Source organism: Mytilus trossulus, chromosome 2, assembly GCF_036588685.1.
Source record: "Mytilus trossulus isolate FHL-02 chromosome 2, PNRI_Mtr1.1.1.hap1, whole genome shotgun sequence".
NCBI lineage: Eukaryota > Metazoa > Mollusca > Bivalvia > Mytilida > Mytilidae > Mytilus > Mytilus trossulus.
In genome coordinates, this window is record NC_086374.1 from 63,616,309 (window position 1) to 63,632,923 (window position 16,615).

At 31.7% G+C, this 16,615-nt stretch overlaps 1 protein-coding gene across 1 annotated transcript; it reads left to right on the forward strand.

Moving 5' to 3' along the window:
- Nucleotides 1-6,091: 6,091 nt before the first annotated feature.
- LOC134705320 (uncharacterized) lies at nt 6,092-13,122 on the forward strand. The gene is made up of 2 exons (XM_063564065.1): nt 6,092-6,444; nt 10,820-13,122. The coding sequence occupies exons 1-2, from the start codon at nt 6,196-6,198 to the stop codon at nt 12,428-12,430; spliced, it is 1,860 nt and encodes a 619-aa protein (XP_063420135.1). The 5' UTR covers nt 6,092-6,195; the 3' UTR covers nt 12,431-13,122.
- The last annotated feature ends 3,493 nt before the right edge of the window (nt 13,123-16,615 follow it).

Sequence of the window (16,615 nt, forward strand, 5' to 3'; positions counted from 1 at the left end):
AATCAAATATGAAGTCATTCTGTTTAGCAGTTTCAAACTATCAAGTGACTGAAAAATAAAAGGTAAACAAACTCATCATAGATACCAGGGTATTCGGCATATTAACACTATTATAGTACCGGGAACATTATAGCTTGTGATTGTCAAAGTGCTGACCAAATATGAAGTCAACCTATTCCTCAACTTTGGCCAATTATTCTCTATTCCTTTAAACCAATCTGTACCCTCATGACTATCATGCATGATGAAATACGAGAAATGACCCAATAGTTGATATAGTATTTTTCTATCTTTATCTGTAAGTTTGAAGTACATTCAATTTACTTAGTATACAAAATTTAAATATGACGACGGTCAACATAGTTATTTATGCTCGCTTATTTCATTAGTCTGAAGAGGCCAACCATAAGCAATAACACATTTCTTTATATGATATCATGTAAATTCAGTTCGACGTCCATTATCACTTAAATAGTATACATATACAGGGCCAGCTGAAGGACTCCTCCGGGTGCGGGAGTTACTCAATGCATTGAAAACCAATTGATAGCCTTCAACTATTGTCTTCTCTATGACCGTGTTGTTGTTTCCTCAACACATTCCCCATTTCCATTTGCAATTTTATCATGTAAATTTACAACACGTAGCAGGAACCTTGACAATCATATTGATCAAAATAAAAATCATGTACTAAATTTTAGCAATTCATCATAACGTTTAAAAACACAGCCGGTCGGAAATTCGAAAATCATTTCCTTACTTTCCCCGTGTTATCCAAATTATATAAATAGACGCGATGCTTACAAATAGACATAATGAATATCAATTTGATATTATGGACGAAACGGTACACAAATAAATTTCCATCAATTGCGTATGAAAATGTTTTCGTTCATTAACGATATAAAATACATTTTTTTAAAACTGCAACACATTCGTGTGCTTGTCTCAAGTCTGACACCTTGTTTAATATCGATGAAAGCATATAACAACTTGGTTGAAAGTAACGATCGACAAATTTAAACAAGCTTCATACATTCTTTAAATAAAATTGCGAATGGAAACGGCGAATGTGTCAAATAAATATATATACTAGTCCAGTGATAATGAACGCCATACCAAACTCCAAATTATACACAAGAAACTAAAATTAGAAATAATACAAGACTAACAAAAGCAAGAGGCTCCTGACTTTGGACAGGCGCAAAAATGTTGCGGGGTTAAACATGTTTATGAGATCATAACCCTCCCCTATACCTCTAGCCAATGTAAAAAAGTAAATAATAACAATACGCACATTAAAGTTCAATTCAAGTCCGAGTCTGATGTCAGAAGATATAACAAAAGAAAATAAACAAAATGAAAATAATGCACAAATAACAAAAGATTATTAGCAGTTAACGGACATGCCAGCTCCAGACTTCAATTTAACTGATTGAAAGATTATGTCTTCATCATATGAATATGAGGCACAAACCCTCCCGTTAGGGGTTAAGTATCATACCATCATAACATATATAAGAAGAACACAACCCGTGTCATGCCAACAACTACTTATTAAATAATTGTGTATTGTTCCGATCAAAGAAAATTTATTAATTCTTATCAGCCTTTTCATCAAAATCTACAAGATCTACAGTGAGGGGGAAAGGAGTCATTAATGAAATTACTTCATACCCACCATTTGATTTTTAAAATGTAGGCAATAATTGGTCTATTCTTTGACGATTTATAACCTGTTGATATTTGATAGTGTTAAGATGATTCAGAAGAAACACCGACATAGTTAGGTTATACAATTAATTATTTAATTTCTTCCACAATCTGATATTAATTAGTATTGTTATTTTCAATTAGTAAAAATAGTCTTAATTCTATCTTACTTTTGGAAATATTATTAGAAATTTAAATGTGACAACACTTTGTGTGTTTTTTGTTTGTTAGAATTTCAAATGTGACGTCACTTTGTGCGTTGAGGCTTTGGCTAGCTGTGCTGATTAGGTTGTTTTATGTAATGCATACGCTTTTTTCTGTAATTAGTTACCACTTCGGTTTTATCATGTATATCTATTATATGGTCAATTTATAAAATTTACTGTTTGCAAAAGTATGAATTATTCGAAATAATAAGGACAGAAAACCAGACAGAAAACCAGACAGAAAACCAGACAGAAAACCCTATCCATATGGGTCGAAACATTTTGGAACTTTCGGTCCTCTGTGCTTTTAAACTTTGTACTTTTTCAAACTGTTTTCATCTGAGCGTCACTGGTTAGTCTTGCGATGATGAAACGCACGTCTGACGAATTAAATTTAAAATCTGGTACCTTTTGTAAGCTATTATTCGTGTGTTTCTTTGTCCTATATGTTCTCCCATTTATTTGTATTGTAGTCCTGTCATGTACTGTTGTCATTTTAATGTTATTTTTAACATTGCCATAAAAGCGGGAGGTATGGCATGCCACAAAAACAGTTTCAACACACCATTTGTTCTCTTAAATTTTGTCTTTATTTAAGGTCTGTCGTGACACCATTGTCATATTTATTTTATCTATTCCGCAAATGTTACAGTCACAAGAAACAGAAGTACTGTTTCCCCCCAGACGAATTTTTTTCGCTCTACATAAATAGTTTTTTGTGATTAAGTACGCCAGACGCGCGTTTCGTCTACGCAAGACTCATCAGTGACGCTCATATCGAAATAGTTATAAAGCCAAATAAGTACAAAGTTAAAGAGCATTGAGGATCAAAATTACAAAAAGTTGTGCCAAATACGGCTAAGGTAATCTATGCCTGGGATAAGAAAATCCTTATTTTTTTTTTTCACATTGGCCGAATGATATTTTGTTATGTGCGGTCCTAGGTTGTTTTACGTGTTCGTTTTTATACTGTGGTTAGTCAGCTAATACTTCAGTGTTAATATACATATAAAAGATATGGTATTTTTGTTTTATAAATTTACTGTTTGTAGCAGTATGAATTATTCTAAATGCTTCGGATTTTCTTATCTAAGGCATATATCACCTTTTCCGTATTTGGAATAACTTTTGGAATTTTGGATCATCAGTGCTATTCAGCTTTGCACTTGCTTGGCTTTCTTGCTATTTTGATTTGAGCGTCACTGATGAAACTTGTGTAGACTAAAAGTGTATTTGGCGTTTTAGATTATAAGCCAGGTACCTTTGATAACTATTAGCATGTCGAAATGTAATAGTGTCCTGTTTATTTGTGCATTTCTCAATTCTGATTGTTCTTGCATTTAGGTGTAATACCACCAAATCATGGTATGTCACATCCGGTTGTATACGAAAATAGGTAAAAAAAAACCATTCCCTTGAAATTGACCGTTATAGGTAATTAATCCTACATTTTATTGCAGTAAAACTATTTATGTGTCATAAACATATATCTTGGGTCTTTCAAAACACCATTATTTTTTATTTGTGATTTCTATAGAAAATTTTGTAATCTTGAGGTTACATGGTGACTAAACCTTGTGCACAGATAGAATAAGGGGAGAAATTTGATTGGTTAACTTCCAATGATGGTTATTATCTTATATGCAATGAAATGTTATGTGAAATTTTTTCTATAGAACTGGACAGGATAAAACGTTACTCATGCCAAGTATTTCTTTATTTGAAACAAAGATAAATTCTGCACCATTTTTTGAAAAGTGCAAATTTAACAAAGACTAATAGGGGAAAATCAATGGTGGTATTACACCTGTATTTGTATTGTAGTCCGGTCATGTACTATTTTATTTTAGTGTTATGATCAACATTGCCATAAAAGTGCAATGTTTGGGTAGCCACACAACCAGGTTCAATCCATCATTTTTTCTTAAAATGTCCTGTACCAAGTCAGAAAAGTTGCAGTTGTTATCTTATAGTTCATTTCCTGTGTGCGTTGCATTCTCGTTTGTTTTTTGTTGCACTTCAGTATTTCTGTTTTTTCGTTGTGTTCCTCTTATAGTTGATGTAATTCCCTCGGTTTTAGTTTGTAACCCAGATTTGTTTTCTCTCAATCTATTTATTTCGAACATCGATATAGTACTATTGCCTTTATTTACCCGCTAAAACAAACAAGATTTAATATTACCTAGTTTGTTGGTGTAGTGTTACCAAATTTGTATTTATATTGTCTTGCGGAATTGGTTGTCTTGTAGTTCTTTTTTTTTCTACTGTGGAGTTTTCTGGGGTTTTTTTAGATTTTTTTGACAGCCCTATTGTATATTTTACTTTTAAATGTGGTACAGGTTTATGACACATTATTTCTATTTTCAGATTTATAATGAATAGTTATATTAAAACGACAAAAATACTGTTGATATCAACCCAGTTATTCCTTTCAATATATTGTTTGGAACTTTCTAATGTTATGGATGCATACAAAGCTAGGTGTGGTAATACTATTTGCGAACTGCAAATTTCGGATTGGAGGAACGGAACACTACAAGACTATTGTCCAGAATGCAGCTGTGATACTACATGTATTTTTTCTCGGAATTGCTGCCCAGATATATACTTTCGTTTTCCGCAATCATGTATAGAAACCAGTATCGTGAACTTTAACCCTAATCATGACGACAAAAGAGCAGTATCGATGATCAGTTATTGTCCTGTGTCCTCGGATAATGTCATAAAAACGAAATGCGAAATATCAACCAGTCTCGACCAAAAACTTCAACATATTCCCGTTTATTCGTCCAAAAGCGGACTTTCTTATAGAAATGTTTATTGTTCAGTATGCCATAATGAATCAACAGAAACTATCAGTCAATGGAAAATTGAGATTGAATGTGCAAAATTTGCAGATTTCAATTTCCTATCTTCCTATTCCGAAATAATTGACTATGCCAGAGAGAAAAAATGTGATATTTTTTATTCAAGCTCAGAAATTAATGGAGTTCATATAAACACATGCGATGATAGATATTTGTTAGATGGTGGTTTAATGAGTAAATGTAACGTTTCGGGAACATGGATTCTATTTGATGCCAGTATAGATTTTGCATGCCGAATGTATGACAATAGATTTTATTCCTTCAAAAATGTATTTTGCCATCTCTGTAACCCACCAATTGTTGTAGGTGATGTCATTTCGAAATGTAATTCAACGGGTTTATGGGACATTTTCAATGCCGATTTAGAAAACGCATGCTTAAACAACATACAGTCTACACTGACAACGCCGTTCAAAAATATTTACTGTTTTTTATGCAATTCAAATATCAAGAATAACACAGACAACATTCATTTCAAGGAATTAGAATTTACTCTCGAGGAAAGGATTGAAAATCAAAAAGAATTCGTGCTCGAGTTTAAAACCATCCATATAAACCTTGAATCGATTTTTGAGAGTGGATCAAAATATGTAAAAGATATGAATTCTGAAATAATATCAACGACAAAACTAGATGTTATCGAAAACAATTACTTAAACACTTTGAACAGAACAAATATTATGTTGCAGTACTTTGCATTCGCTGGTTACCCTTTATTTTGTCAAAACTATTCCATGTTTCCTAGGACGCAGCATTGCGACTGTAGCGATAGTTGCTATTTTCAAAACGGATGTTGCGTAGATAAATTGATCCAAAAATCTACTTCATGCACTGATCCACGATATTCTAACGATAAGAATAGGTACGTAGTTTTTAATAAATGCACCAATTCAATGAATAATCTTACTGACAAATTGTGTAGAATCAACGACATTGAAAAATTCTTTACTTTTCAACCAATAGAAATGCAAATTAATGATGGATCTGCTCATTTTAAAAACGTATTCTGTGCTTTATGTAGTGACGTAAGTGGTCAATCCAGTTTCAAAAATTCTTTGAAACTTTGGGACCTAGTCGTTCGCTGTAATGTTTACTTGCCGCCATATTTCTTCTTGTCATTCGAAAAATATTTAAAGTTTATACGAGAAAATGGATGTGATATAAAGTATAAACCTTCTGAAGATACTGCAATATGTGAAGAAAAAGAAAACAAACAATGCAATGTTACAGGAAATTGGAAGCATAGGGATCTAGATATTAAATTTGCTTGTGAAAATATAACCATGTCGCAGAGTGCATTTTGTTCCATTTGTAATCCGAAACAAAATCAAACAATAGAATATTCTGAATGCAATGTGACTGGCTTTTGGCAGAACTATAACAAAGAAATAGAGAAATACTGTTTAAATATGCCACGAATTGATTACCTAGCACCGTACAAAAACAAATTTTGTAAAATTTGTAATGAAGTATTCAATAATGAAATCCATTGGAGTTCGGAAACAACTAGGGAACTAATTCATGATATTGTTCGTGATATTGGTTACGGATTCCAAGCACCATCATATAGGGTCATATTTGAATTTTCTAACAACAAACAATCATCAAAACATAACACAGAGACACCTAGATGTAACTCAAGTCAGATTGTCTTTCTTGTAAGTAACATTGAACCTTATCTTTATTACGTAAATATAAAGCTTTCAAACTATTTAATGTAACACAACGAACATTACCTAGGTGGTTGATACGGTGTCAGTTAAGATAGAGCTGAAAGTGGTTCGTGTTATTTTGTCTGAAAAGGGATGCCTTTTTACCTTTAATATTGAGAATTAAAAAAACTATTATGAGTGTAAACAAATACTGCATACAAGTCGAACATACTCACATCTGATAATAACTTTAAATGCTCAATTGACCATTAAACCAAAATATGAAAAACTTAAGATTAAGTCTTGTGCATTCGAAAAAAGGTATTTTCTCACTCATTACAGTTCTTGTTTGGCAGATTTATTCTTTTACTTATTAAATTAGAATTAGGGTTAAATTATATGTAATAAAACGAAGACAAGACATATTCGTTAGCAAGCATATTTTTGTTGGCACTACATATACAAAACAAGAGAATTCTGAATATCGGATAAAAATGTGGACATCTTAAATTATTTCTATCATAGTAACTATTCGCTTTGTGTATCCTATTACATTTCTACGCATGCCCGGTTCAAAATACATCATTAATTAGTATAATACAAATTGGCCAATGTTTATATCGTAATTTGATATACCGATTGAGAATATGTCAGGACAATTACCAGATTGGTGAAATTAATTTTTAATATCGCTTTGAATACATAATATAATCGTTCATCCTGTCTTGAATGTCTTGGTCAAGTAATTTATTTTGGCATTTCTTACCAGATCATTATATATCAAGTTCCTTGTCAGTTTGTTTTAGATTTACGAGTTTCATTGTCCCTTTGGTATCTTTTGTCCCTCTTCCCTGCAAACCCCCTTACTAGAAAAAAATAGAACAATTTTTGTGTCTGACACGTTTAAATCACATAATTACAGTCAATTACAATCAATAGACAAAGTTAAATATTTGTAGACTGTAAAACAGTTAGAGCAGAAGAGTTCTTTCCTAACTTTCCATAAATTCTATATATTTTAAATGTGGTCGATGTAGGCTATTGAGATTTTTCCCATTGCAATAAGTGCTTCATATTGAAGTAATTTTCATTTATGTTATAGATGTATATTTTAAGGTTTTTCTTGTCGTAGAACACCCCGAGGTGTGTTCTACGACAAGAAAAACCTTAAAATATGCATTATCTGACTTATATACCGGCAACAAATATTAATTTTATAAAGATTTGTAAAATTTAGTATCCTTTTTACCGACAACACTAAAGTGGGATATTCCTTTCTAATGCGTTCAGGTTTTAATACGTCCTGCGGCTCATTTAAAATGCGAAATAAAACTCACTAAATAATTTAGATATAAACCTTTTAAAAATTGTTATCCATACACAATAAAAATATAACTGTAACTGCATGAAGGAAGACACAAATGTATTGTTACCATCCGATAACGGTGTATGACAAATACAAGACACACTGTAAGTTATTTATTGTACCACTGAGCTTATGGAAAAGGGGGAGGGGGTATGTTTTTTTTCTATTTGTTATGTTATTTCTATCGCGGAAAAATTGTTATTTATTTAACCATTTTACTTGAATCGCATGAAAAATTCAGAAAGATTGTCTTTCGAATAGCTATTCATTTTATTAAAAGATAATCAGGATAAAATTATATGCCCTCCGCACCCGACCCTTTCGTGAGTTACGTTAATGTTATTCAATAGAATATAAGATTATGTTGTTAGTTAATCATTTCATAGAGTAAAAGGTATACATAAATTTTAAAAAGTTACGACCTGACACGAAGACGAATATAAATACATGTAGGTCAAAGTATGATTTCCTATTCAGTGTGTATCGTTCTGAACATGCATGAAATATTTGCCACTGGACGTTAAGCAGTCAACCCAAAATCAATCAACCTATTCAGTTTGTCTCAATAAATTTTCAAAATCTTACACACGAATATGTTAAATCTGGATTTATTTTATGAAAGTCTACATTAAAATCCATCTGACCTTTATGATAATGTTTCTTTATTATAGCGATAAATCAACAAAACTTCACGTTATTTGTTTCAAAAATTAAATTGCGGGTCTACAATGACGGTTTCTTTTACTTCTATCATCGGTTGAACTTAAGAAAATAAATTTCCAAATCGGCAACAAAAAACTATAAGACGAATAAAATTTTGAAGTAAATCATATATTGCATGTTTATCAAGGAAAATAATGACCTTACACAGGTCATTATTTTATGCCTTGGAGCATATACCATTGAAACATGGTATCGTCCGGGTAGATTCTGAAAAAGAATGACCTGACGTTCTGAAAGAAAATAACTCCATATAGGTATATAAGTATTTTCTATTGCGTTTGCGCATGAATTGTTTAATGTAAATGCAACTATATTTTATCAATTTATTAGTTATTGTTAAGTCAATTATACTGGGAAATAATATTCTATCAGTTTCATTAATTTATTTAAGATATTATTTATTCGATTAATCTTATTTGTTCAATCATTCATGCTACTTTTGTGGGTCATTTGACAGAATGAAACGTTCTTAATAAGAATCAAAAGATGCATTAAAAACTTTTAAAGCAGTCTTTTTTGACAATACTTCTAAATGAATCTTATTCTTAAAATCCTGAAACCATAGTGGTGTCAAAAGATTTTTTGATTTCATGATTATGAGTAAATGTTATTTTTCAAAAATCTTTTAAGTGTATATCTTGAGGTTGGAATATTAATAATCCCTATTTTCAAAAATATACACATTATTTCAAAGACAGTAAAAAAAAATCAAGGGACCATTGGCCTTACGTTTTTGAATTTGAATATCTTCAATATCATTTTGTCATTTATACTCAGATATAATGAAGGTTTGTAAACATATGAAGATGCGGTATGAGTATCAATATAACAACTCTCCATCCAAGTCACAATTTGTAAACGAAAAATCATTATAGGTCAAATTACCCCAAAATTGCTTAACTCAAATCAGTCAAACGGGAAAACCAACGGTCTAGTCTGTATAAAAATGAAGTTATGAACCACATCATCAAACGGCAACTTCTGAATATCAGGTTCTTGACTAAGGCCAATTGTTTACATAAGCTTTACAAAATATTGAAGATTGTATGTTGAAATTCAAATTAAGCACGATTTTGTAGTTTAAAATGACAATCCTAGACGAACACATCGAAAATGAAGTTAGTTCGTTCGCAATCAGTTTGAGACATTACTAAACGAAATCATTAACGACTCTAAAGACTACATACAGGCACAAGAAAATGTTACGATATGTTGCTAGTTTAACCAGACAACAATGTTTTACCGATGTTCACAATAAATAAATCACATGAATTCCCTTAAGAACTTTACCTGGTGCTACCGAAAGATAATCGTCTCCTCCTTTGTATGTATCTACTGTCATGCGATTGCATACGGAAATAAACCCGTTTGTTATTTTGCGTCACGGTGCGGAGCTATAAGTTGCAGTCGGCATACACGCATCTGAATTACTTCTGATTGGTTGTTTTATGATGCGACGACAACTATTGGTTTAAATGAGTTAACGAATTATAGACTTTTCTCGTCTCAGGATAGGGCATCAAATGCCGGAAATTTTATTATGTGTATTACATTTTGGATCAACTCTCATAAATTAATAGATATAGGAAGATGTGGTGTGAGTGCCAAAGAGACAACTTTCCATCCAAATAACAATTTACAAAAGTAAACTATTATAGGTCAATGTACAGTCTTCAACACGGAGCCTTGACAAACACCGAACAACAAGCTATAAAGGGCCCCAAAATTACCAGTGTAAAACCATTCAAACGGGAAAACCAACGGTCTAAGGATTGTTCTACTATGCATATATTACACACTGAAATTCAATATTGAAATATCGATTATAAGTGTGTGTTTATTTGCTCTCTAAATCTGCAGTATGCACCATTTGTTTTGCTAAATAATATTCCAATACAATTTTACAAAAATGCACTATCTGTATTTTATAACTTACGCCAATTTAGAGACACCTCCAGAGTCATGTCTATTTGTAAATGTTTTCAACAAGTAAAGTGAACATTTTTTCTAAATCAATGGGTGTATAACGCACACTCTTTTTTATAAATCTAATTTATATTAATCAATATCTAAAAATACCACATTTCTAATACTAAATGATAAATCGACAACCCGATGAACACATATTACCTTAAATCATGATAGAGCGAAGCAGTCCTCAGCTTTTTAGAAAGCTTAAACTTGTAATAATTGTCTAACATTACTCTTTATTTCAGAATGCATGTCGTGATATACGTTGTTATCCTGGTAGATGGCTTGTCGATAATTGTCTTATATTACTCTTTATTTCAGAATGAATGTCGTGATATACGTTGTTATCCTGGTAGAATGCTTGTCGATACAGGATGTACTCCTCTTTTCCAAACAACAACAAACCTGGGATACATTTTGTATGGGTCATTAAAAACTCGTTTGATGAATAATGTGAATGCTTCGATGCCTTTCTTCGAGTTGGTTGGTGAATCTTTTAAAGAGTTTATAAGGAAACGTTTGAATTTATGGTACATTGATTTTAAAACTTCTATTACTCTGTCTAATTTGTACTGTCCACGCAATCAGCTGAACAAATTATACAAAGGAGATGATGTTTTGATATTGGTTTACCACAAATTATTCATAACGGAATCTGTTAATCGTTCCAGGACAGAAGAACAGCTGGTTTCGTTGTTAGGCTCATCATTCAATGTTACCTATGATGATTTTGAACAGACATTTCTTTTTGAGCGTGATGCGAAGGCGTTTCATTTACCTACTGTAGTTTCAAGAATGAAATTTACTGATAAATGCTACACTATTAACGAAATAGTTCATTCATACCCTGGACAGTTATACATTCATTCACACGTGAATCAACTTTTGGTTTGCGAACAAATCGAATTGAACGAAAATGAATTCAGTGTAAATTTGAAAGATTTAAAGTTAACAATATATTCACGAAATACTGACATTGAACTAGATGATTATATGGTGATCTCAACTCGAAAAGCAAGATTATGCGTAAACCGTTTGCAGTCTTTAAATACACGAACGGATTCTAACAATTCTACAGTTGTATGGAACACAGTGGCATTGGTGTTCACTTGCATATCTCTTGTTTGTTTAGGTTTAACGTTTTTCACTTATTGTTTTTTTTTTAGTTTGAGAACCCTACCGGGAAAAAATAATATGTGTTTAGTATTTGCAATGTTCTGCGCGCAGTTTGTTTTTCAGTTTGTAGAAATTGGTACAAAATCTGATATCGGATGTAAAGTTATCGGTGTTTTAATACATTATTTTTGGTTGGTAACGTTTGGTTGTCTCAATGTATGTTCTTTTCATATGTTCTACGTTTTTACAAGCAAAACAGGCATTCATATATCCGAAACATCTAGACTGGCAGTGTATATATTATATTCTTATGGGATACCAGCAATAATTGTAGTACTAAATATTATTATAACCAGAAGTCTATCTAGCGGTACACTGATTGGATACGGAGGTCGGGTGTGTTTTTTGAATCAACAAATCGCATTCATTGTTACTTTCATAGTTCCAATAAGTCTGGTTTGCTTTTCAAATATTTTCTTTTTCATTGGGACTGCTTTAAAAATAGCACGACGACCAAAATTGAAAAATGATTCACAAATGAGATTAAATGAAATTCAATTTAGCGTTTACGTGAAATTATTTTCTATAACGGGAATTTCTTGGATTTTTCAAATTATTGATTCTTTCATACCTTTTTCAGCCTTTTCGACAATAGTTTCTCTTTTGAACGCTTTACAGGGTGTGTTTATATTTATTTCGTATGTCTGTAATAGACGTGTATTAAATCTCTATAAGCAAACTAGAAAGTCTCTAAGCGAAAACAGTAATTCAAAAACAAGCAGACATACAACATCCACCGAACTCAGTGGAATTTAGATACTAGTATATGAAATACACCGAACTATATTTCGATATATCAGCCACTTTGTTGAGTGGAGATTGAGAATATAACCCATTGAAACAGTGAAGTTTAGGCCTACAATATTCACCGAACTGAGTAGAATTAGATATGCAACATACACTGATTGATGTTTAGATATACATCAGCCTCTTCGTTGAGTGGAGATTAGATATACAACCCGAAAAATCAGTGAACTTTAGGCCAGCATTATCAACCACCCTGATTAGAATTCACATACACAACATAAACCAAACTGAGTGAAGTTTAAAGATTCAACATCAATCAAACTAAATTACGTTTGGATACACGACATACATTAAACTTATTGATGTCTAGATACACACCATCTTCTAAGCTTAGTGGAATTTGAATAAACAACCCAAGTTAACAGTGAACTTTAGGCCTGCAACAAGAACCACACTGATTGGAGTTTAGACACACAATCTTAACAAAACTGAGTGAAGTTAAGATATACAACATCCACCAAACTGTATCTATATTTATATAGAACATCCACCACGCTGAGAGAAGTTTAGACACACAATAGCAATCAAACTTAATTAAGTTTCGATATGCAATACCAACCGAATTTCGAAGAATTATAAATTTATTCTACAAAATTAGTCAAACATTGCATGAATGTTATTAATGAGAAAAATACTTAACTTGTCTGTAATGTTGTTTTTAAATCAATTAGCTTGAATATGAATTGATGATTGTTTTAATAAATGTCTTGTTATATTTGTTCCTTTATTAAGCTTAAAAAAGTAATGTTTGCAGCGTGCATATCGAAAATGCACATCTGTTAATTGGTGTTTTGTTTTTCATTTATGTTCTTCACTTGCTTTCGTAATTAGTATTTACCTAACACATACTTTAATTCATAATATTAGGATATGCGATACAGATATTTTATCGAAACTTTGATCTCAAGGCAATGCAATTAGATATGAACTCTCAGAATATACAAATATATTTTTTATAGGTACAAAAGAAAATTTCATTTAAAATGCAATGGCAAATGAGCGGTGGTTCGTTGATAATGATTAAGATTAAATCACACTATTACCTAATATTCTTCTATTTTTGACATTTTTTCTCTCATGCTATTGTTTTGTTCACACATAGTTTTCACTATAATGAAATTTGATGCGACAGAGAGGTTTAGCTAGCTTTAAACCCAGGTTTAACACAAGAAAATGCCTGTACCAAGTGAGGAATATGTTAGTTAATATCCACACGTTTATCATGTTTATGCTTTTGATTTTGACATTTTTAAAGATTCCTCGGTTTTCAGTATTTTTGATATTTTAATTTTTCGATACACATAAGTTTTTAAAGCTTATACATTTATATTTGTTACATCTGCAGTACATGTTCAACTTTTTTGATTATCTAAGGAACACCCAGTGTTCGCGATTAAGCATACTGTTTTGCGCAGCCTATGACAGTAGCCATACATTCAATCAAATAAAAACAAAATATCTTTTTGAAGAGACGAAAACTCGTTCGTTTTAGTGTTCGCACTTCATGATTATTCATTTTTTTATTTAATTCAGAATTAATGTGCACTTTGTTGGGAACAATAGTTAGCTATAATTTCAACAATTCTAAACGGATCAATTAAACAGTTGCTGTTGATTGCATATAATTGAGGGATCAAACATCAAATAAACCCATTTACAATCTGATCCTATATCGAGGCACGCGTCCCTTTCATATTCTTTGCAACATGACTTTCAAAATTTACATCCGATATATAAGAGAAGAATTAAAAAAACGTTTCAAACTATGAACGAATATCAATAAGATTATCTCGGGTGTAAAATAATTTTCAAGTTGAAAGCAGTGAGAAGCTCTCAATAGATATCATGAAACTTTGTTATTGTTGAAGAAAGGTGAGGGATGGAATGGGAAACATTAATAATTTTTAACCAAAGCGTTTATATTGCGCCATGTAAAAAAAGTAAAAAAAACATTTTCAAACATAAGAGAAATTTAAAATTCAAGAGTATGTAATACAGCGGTTGTCTTGTGGGTTTGTTCTTCATATGCATTAATCTTTTATTGCTTGCCTGGACATCATTACTCTCGTTTGGATTATGTTTTTTTTATATTGCGTATCAAAGTGTTGCTCGTGGTTAAAGACGGTACGATGAAGTTATCATTTCTATGTCAGTTTGTGCTAAAGAGTTGTCACAAAGACAACAACACTAAGCTTCATGTGATAACAGACGACTTAAATGGTGCAGAATTAAAAGGTCATACATTCAGCATTTTCTTCCATTTCCTCTTGTTTTCCCCTTGGTTGTACAGTTTAAATTTAAATGCTCAAAAATCGTGATTCTGTGAAAGTCAAAACAAAAACACCGTTTCAATTGCATTTCAGATTTTACAAAAATTTCCAATCTCGATCCTCATTGGATCGTAAACTAGCAAGGTAACATATGTTTTTGATTTTTTTTTACCAATCGGCATCATCAATTACCTTTAAGCTATTAAACTGAAATTACAATGGTAACTGTATCTAATCTTAAAAAGGTTATATACATTTAATGATCCACTTTGTCAAAATTTCAATTTAAAAAAATTTAAAATAATAAAACTGAGGATTTCGATACAATATATTCTACATAAGACAATGCCTGTACCAAGTCCGGAAATATAGATTCTTACACTGCAACAAGTGTATTACGATATTTCTGCACTCGAGACAGTTAAATTTTATTATTTAAAGCGCGAGGCTTACCGAGCCCTTTAAATAATAAAATTTAACTGTCGAGAGTGGAGAAATATCGTAATACACGAGTTATAGTGTCGGAATCTGTTTCTCTAATGCTTTTTATCGTTCTTTTTCAAAGATTTTCAGAAAATTGTACTCTTTATATGCGACGTCATCAAGCAAGGTCGCATTTTTTCATGACGTCACAAAAGGAAAATTGAAAACAAAACATTTTGACGTCATAATCAAATTTCACTAGTGATGAGAAATATTTTCTCTCACCGGTCAGGAAATGTGAAAAAAGCACAAAAATTAGAGAATATGACATTTATTATCCATTCGTTTGATGTATTTCAGCCTTTGGTTTTGACATTTTGATAAGGGACTCTCCGTTTTGAATTTTTTCTCGGAAATCGGTATTTGTTTGATGTTACTTTTTATAAAAGAACTTTCGGATTTGTTTTATTCAGCTTGCATTCTGTTACAAATACAGTTTGGTAATTTAGTTGGTACTTTTTGAAGAAGAACATATTTTAACAGATCATTTCAGTTATCATGGTTAAAATAAAGGCAACAGTAGTATATCGCTGTTCGAAATTGATAAATCGATAGAAAAAAAACCAAGTCCGGCTTACAAACTAGAAATGAGGGAAACGCATTAAATATAAGAAGAGAACAACGATAAAAAAGAAACACAACATTAAAATGTAACACACAGAGAAACTACCTAAGCATTAGACAAATTCCGATGAGAATAACAAATATAACAAATATAACATCAAAACTAAATACATGATTTTGGGATAGAACAGTACCGTTACACGTATTACAGCAATGCGATTTCACCCACAAATACAAGAGGAAACAAACGACCCACCATAAAACACAACGTAAAATGTAACACACACACACACATGTTTCACCCTTCAACATTCTGTATGTGCCAGTCCCAAGTCAGAAGCATTTAGGACGGTGGTTGCCATTATTTTACGTCTGCAATATTGTTTTTTTCGTAAATGGTTTTGTTACAAATACGTCCGTTAGTGTTTTAATTCAATGGCGTCCTGATTTGACATGTCGAGCCCTTTGTAAGACCACTTTACATTATTTTATTTTAAGCCATTTTTCTCTATTCTTTGCTCCCTCTCTATTCTGGCAATGGACATTTGCGCTTGCAATACAAGTGAAAGGTTAAGCTAGCTATAAAATAAGGTTTCATCCAACATTTTCTTATTACGAAAATGCCTATAACAAGTCAGGAATATGACAGTTGTTTGTTTGATTTGTTTGAGCATTTTATTTTGCCATTCGATTAGGAACTTTCCGTTTTTTTATTTTCCTCGGAGTCTAGCATTTTTGTGATTTCAATTTTTGAGAGGATATTTGCACTTTTTCAAATGGATATTTGTACCTTTTTAAAGTTGGCATTTGCGGTTTT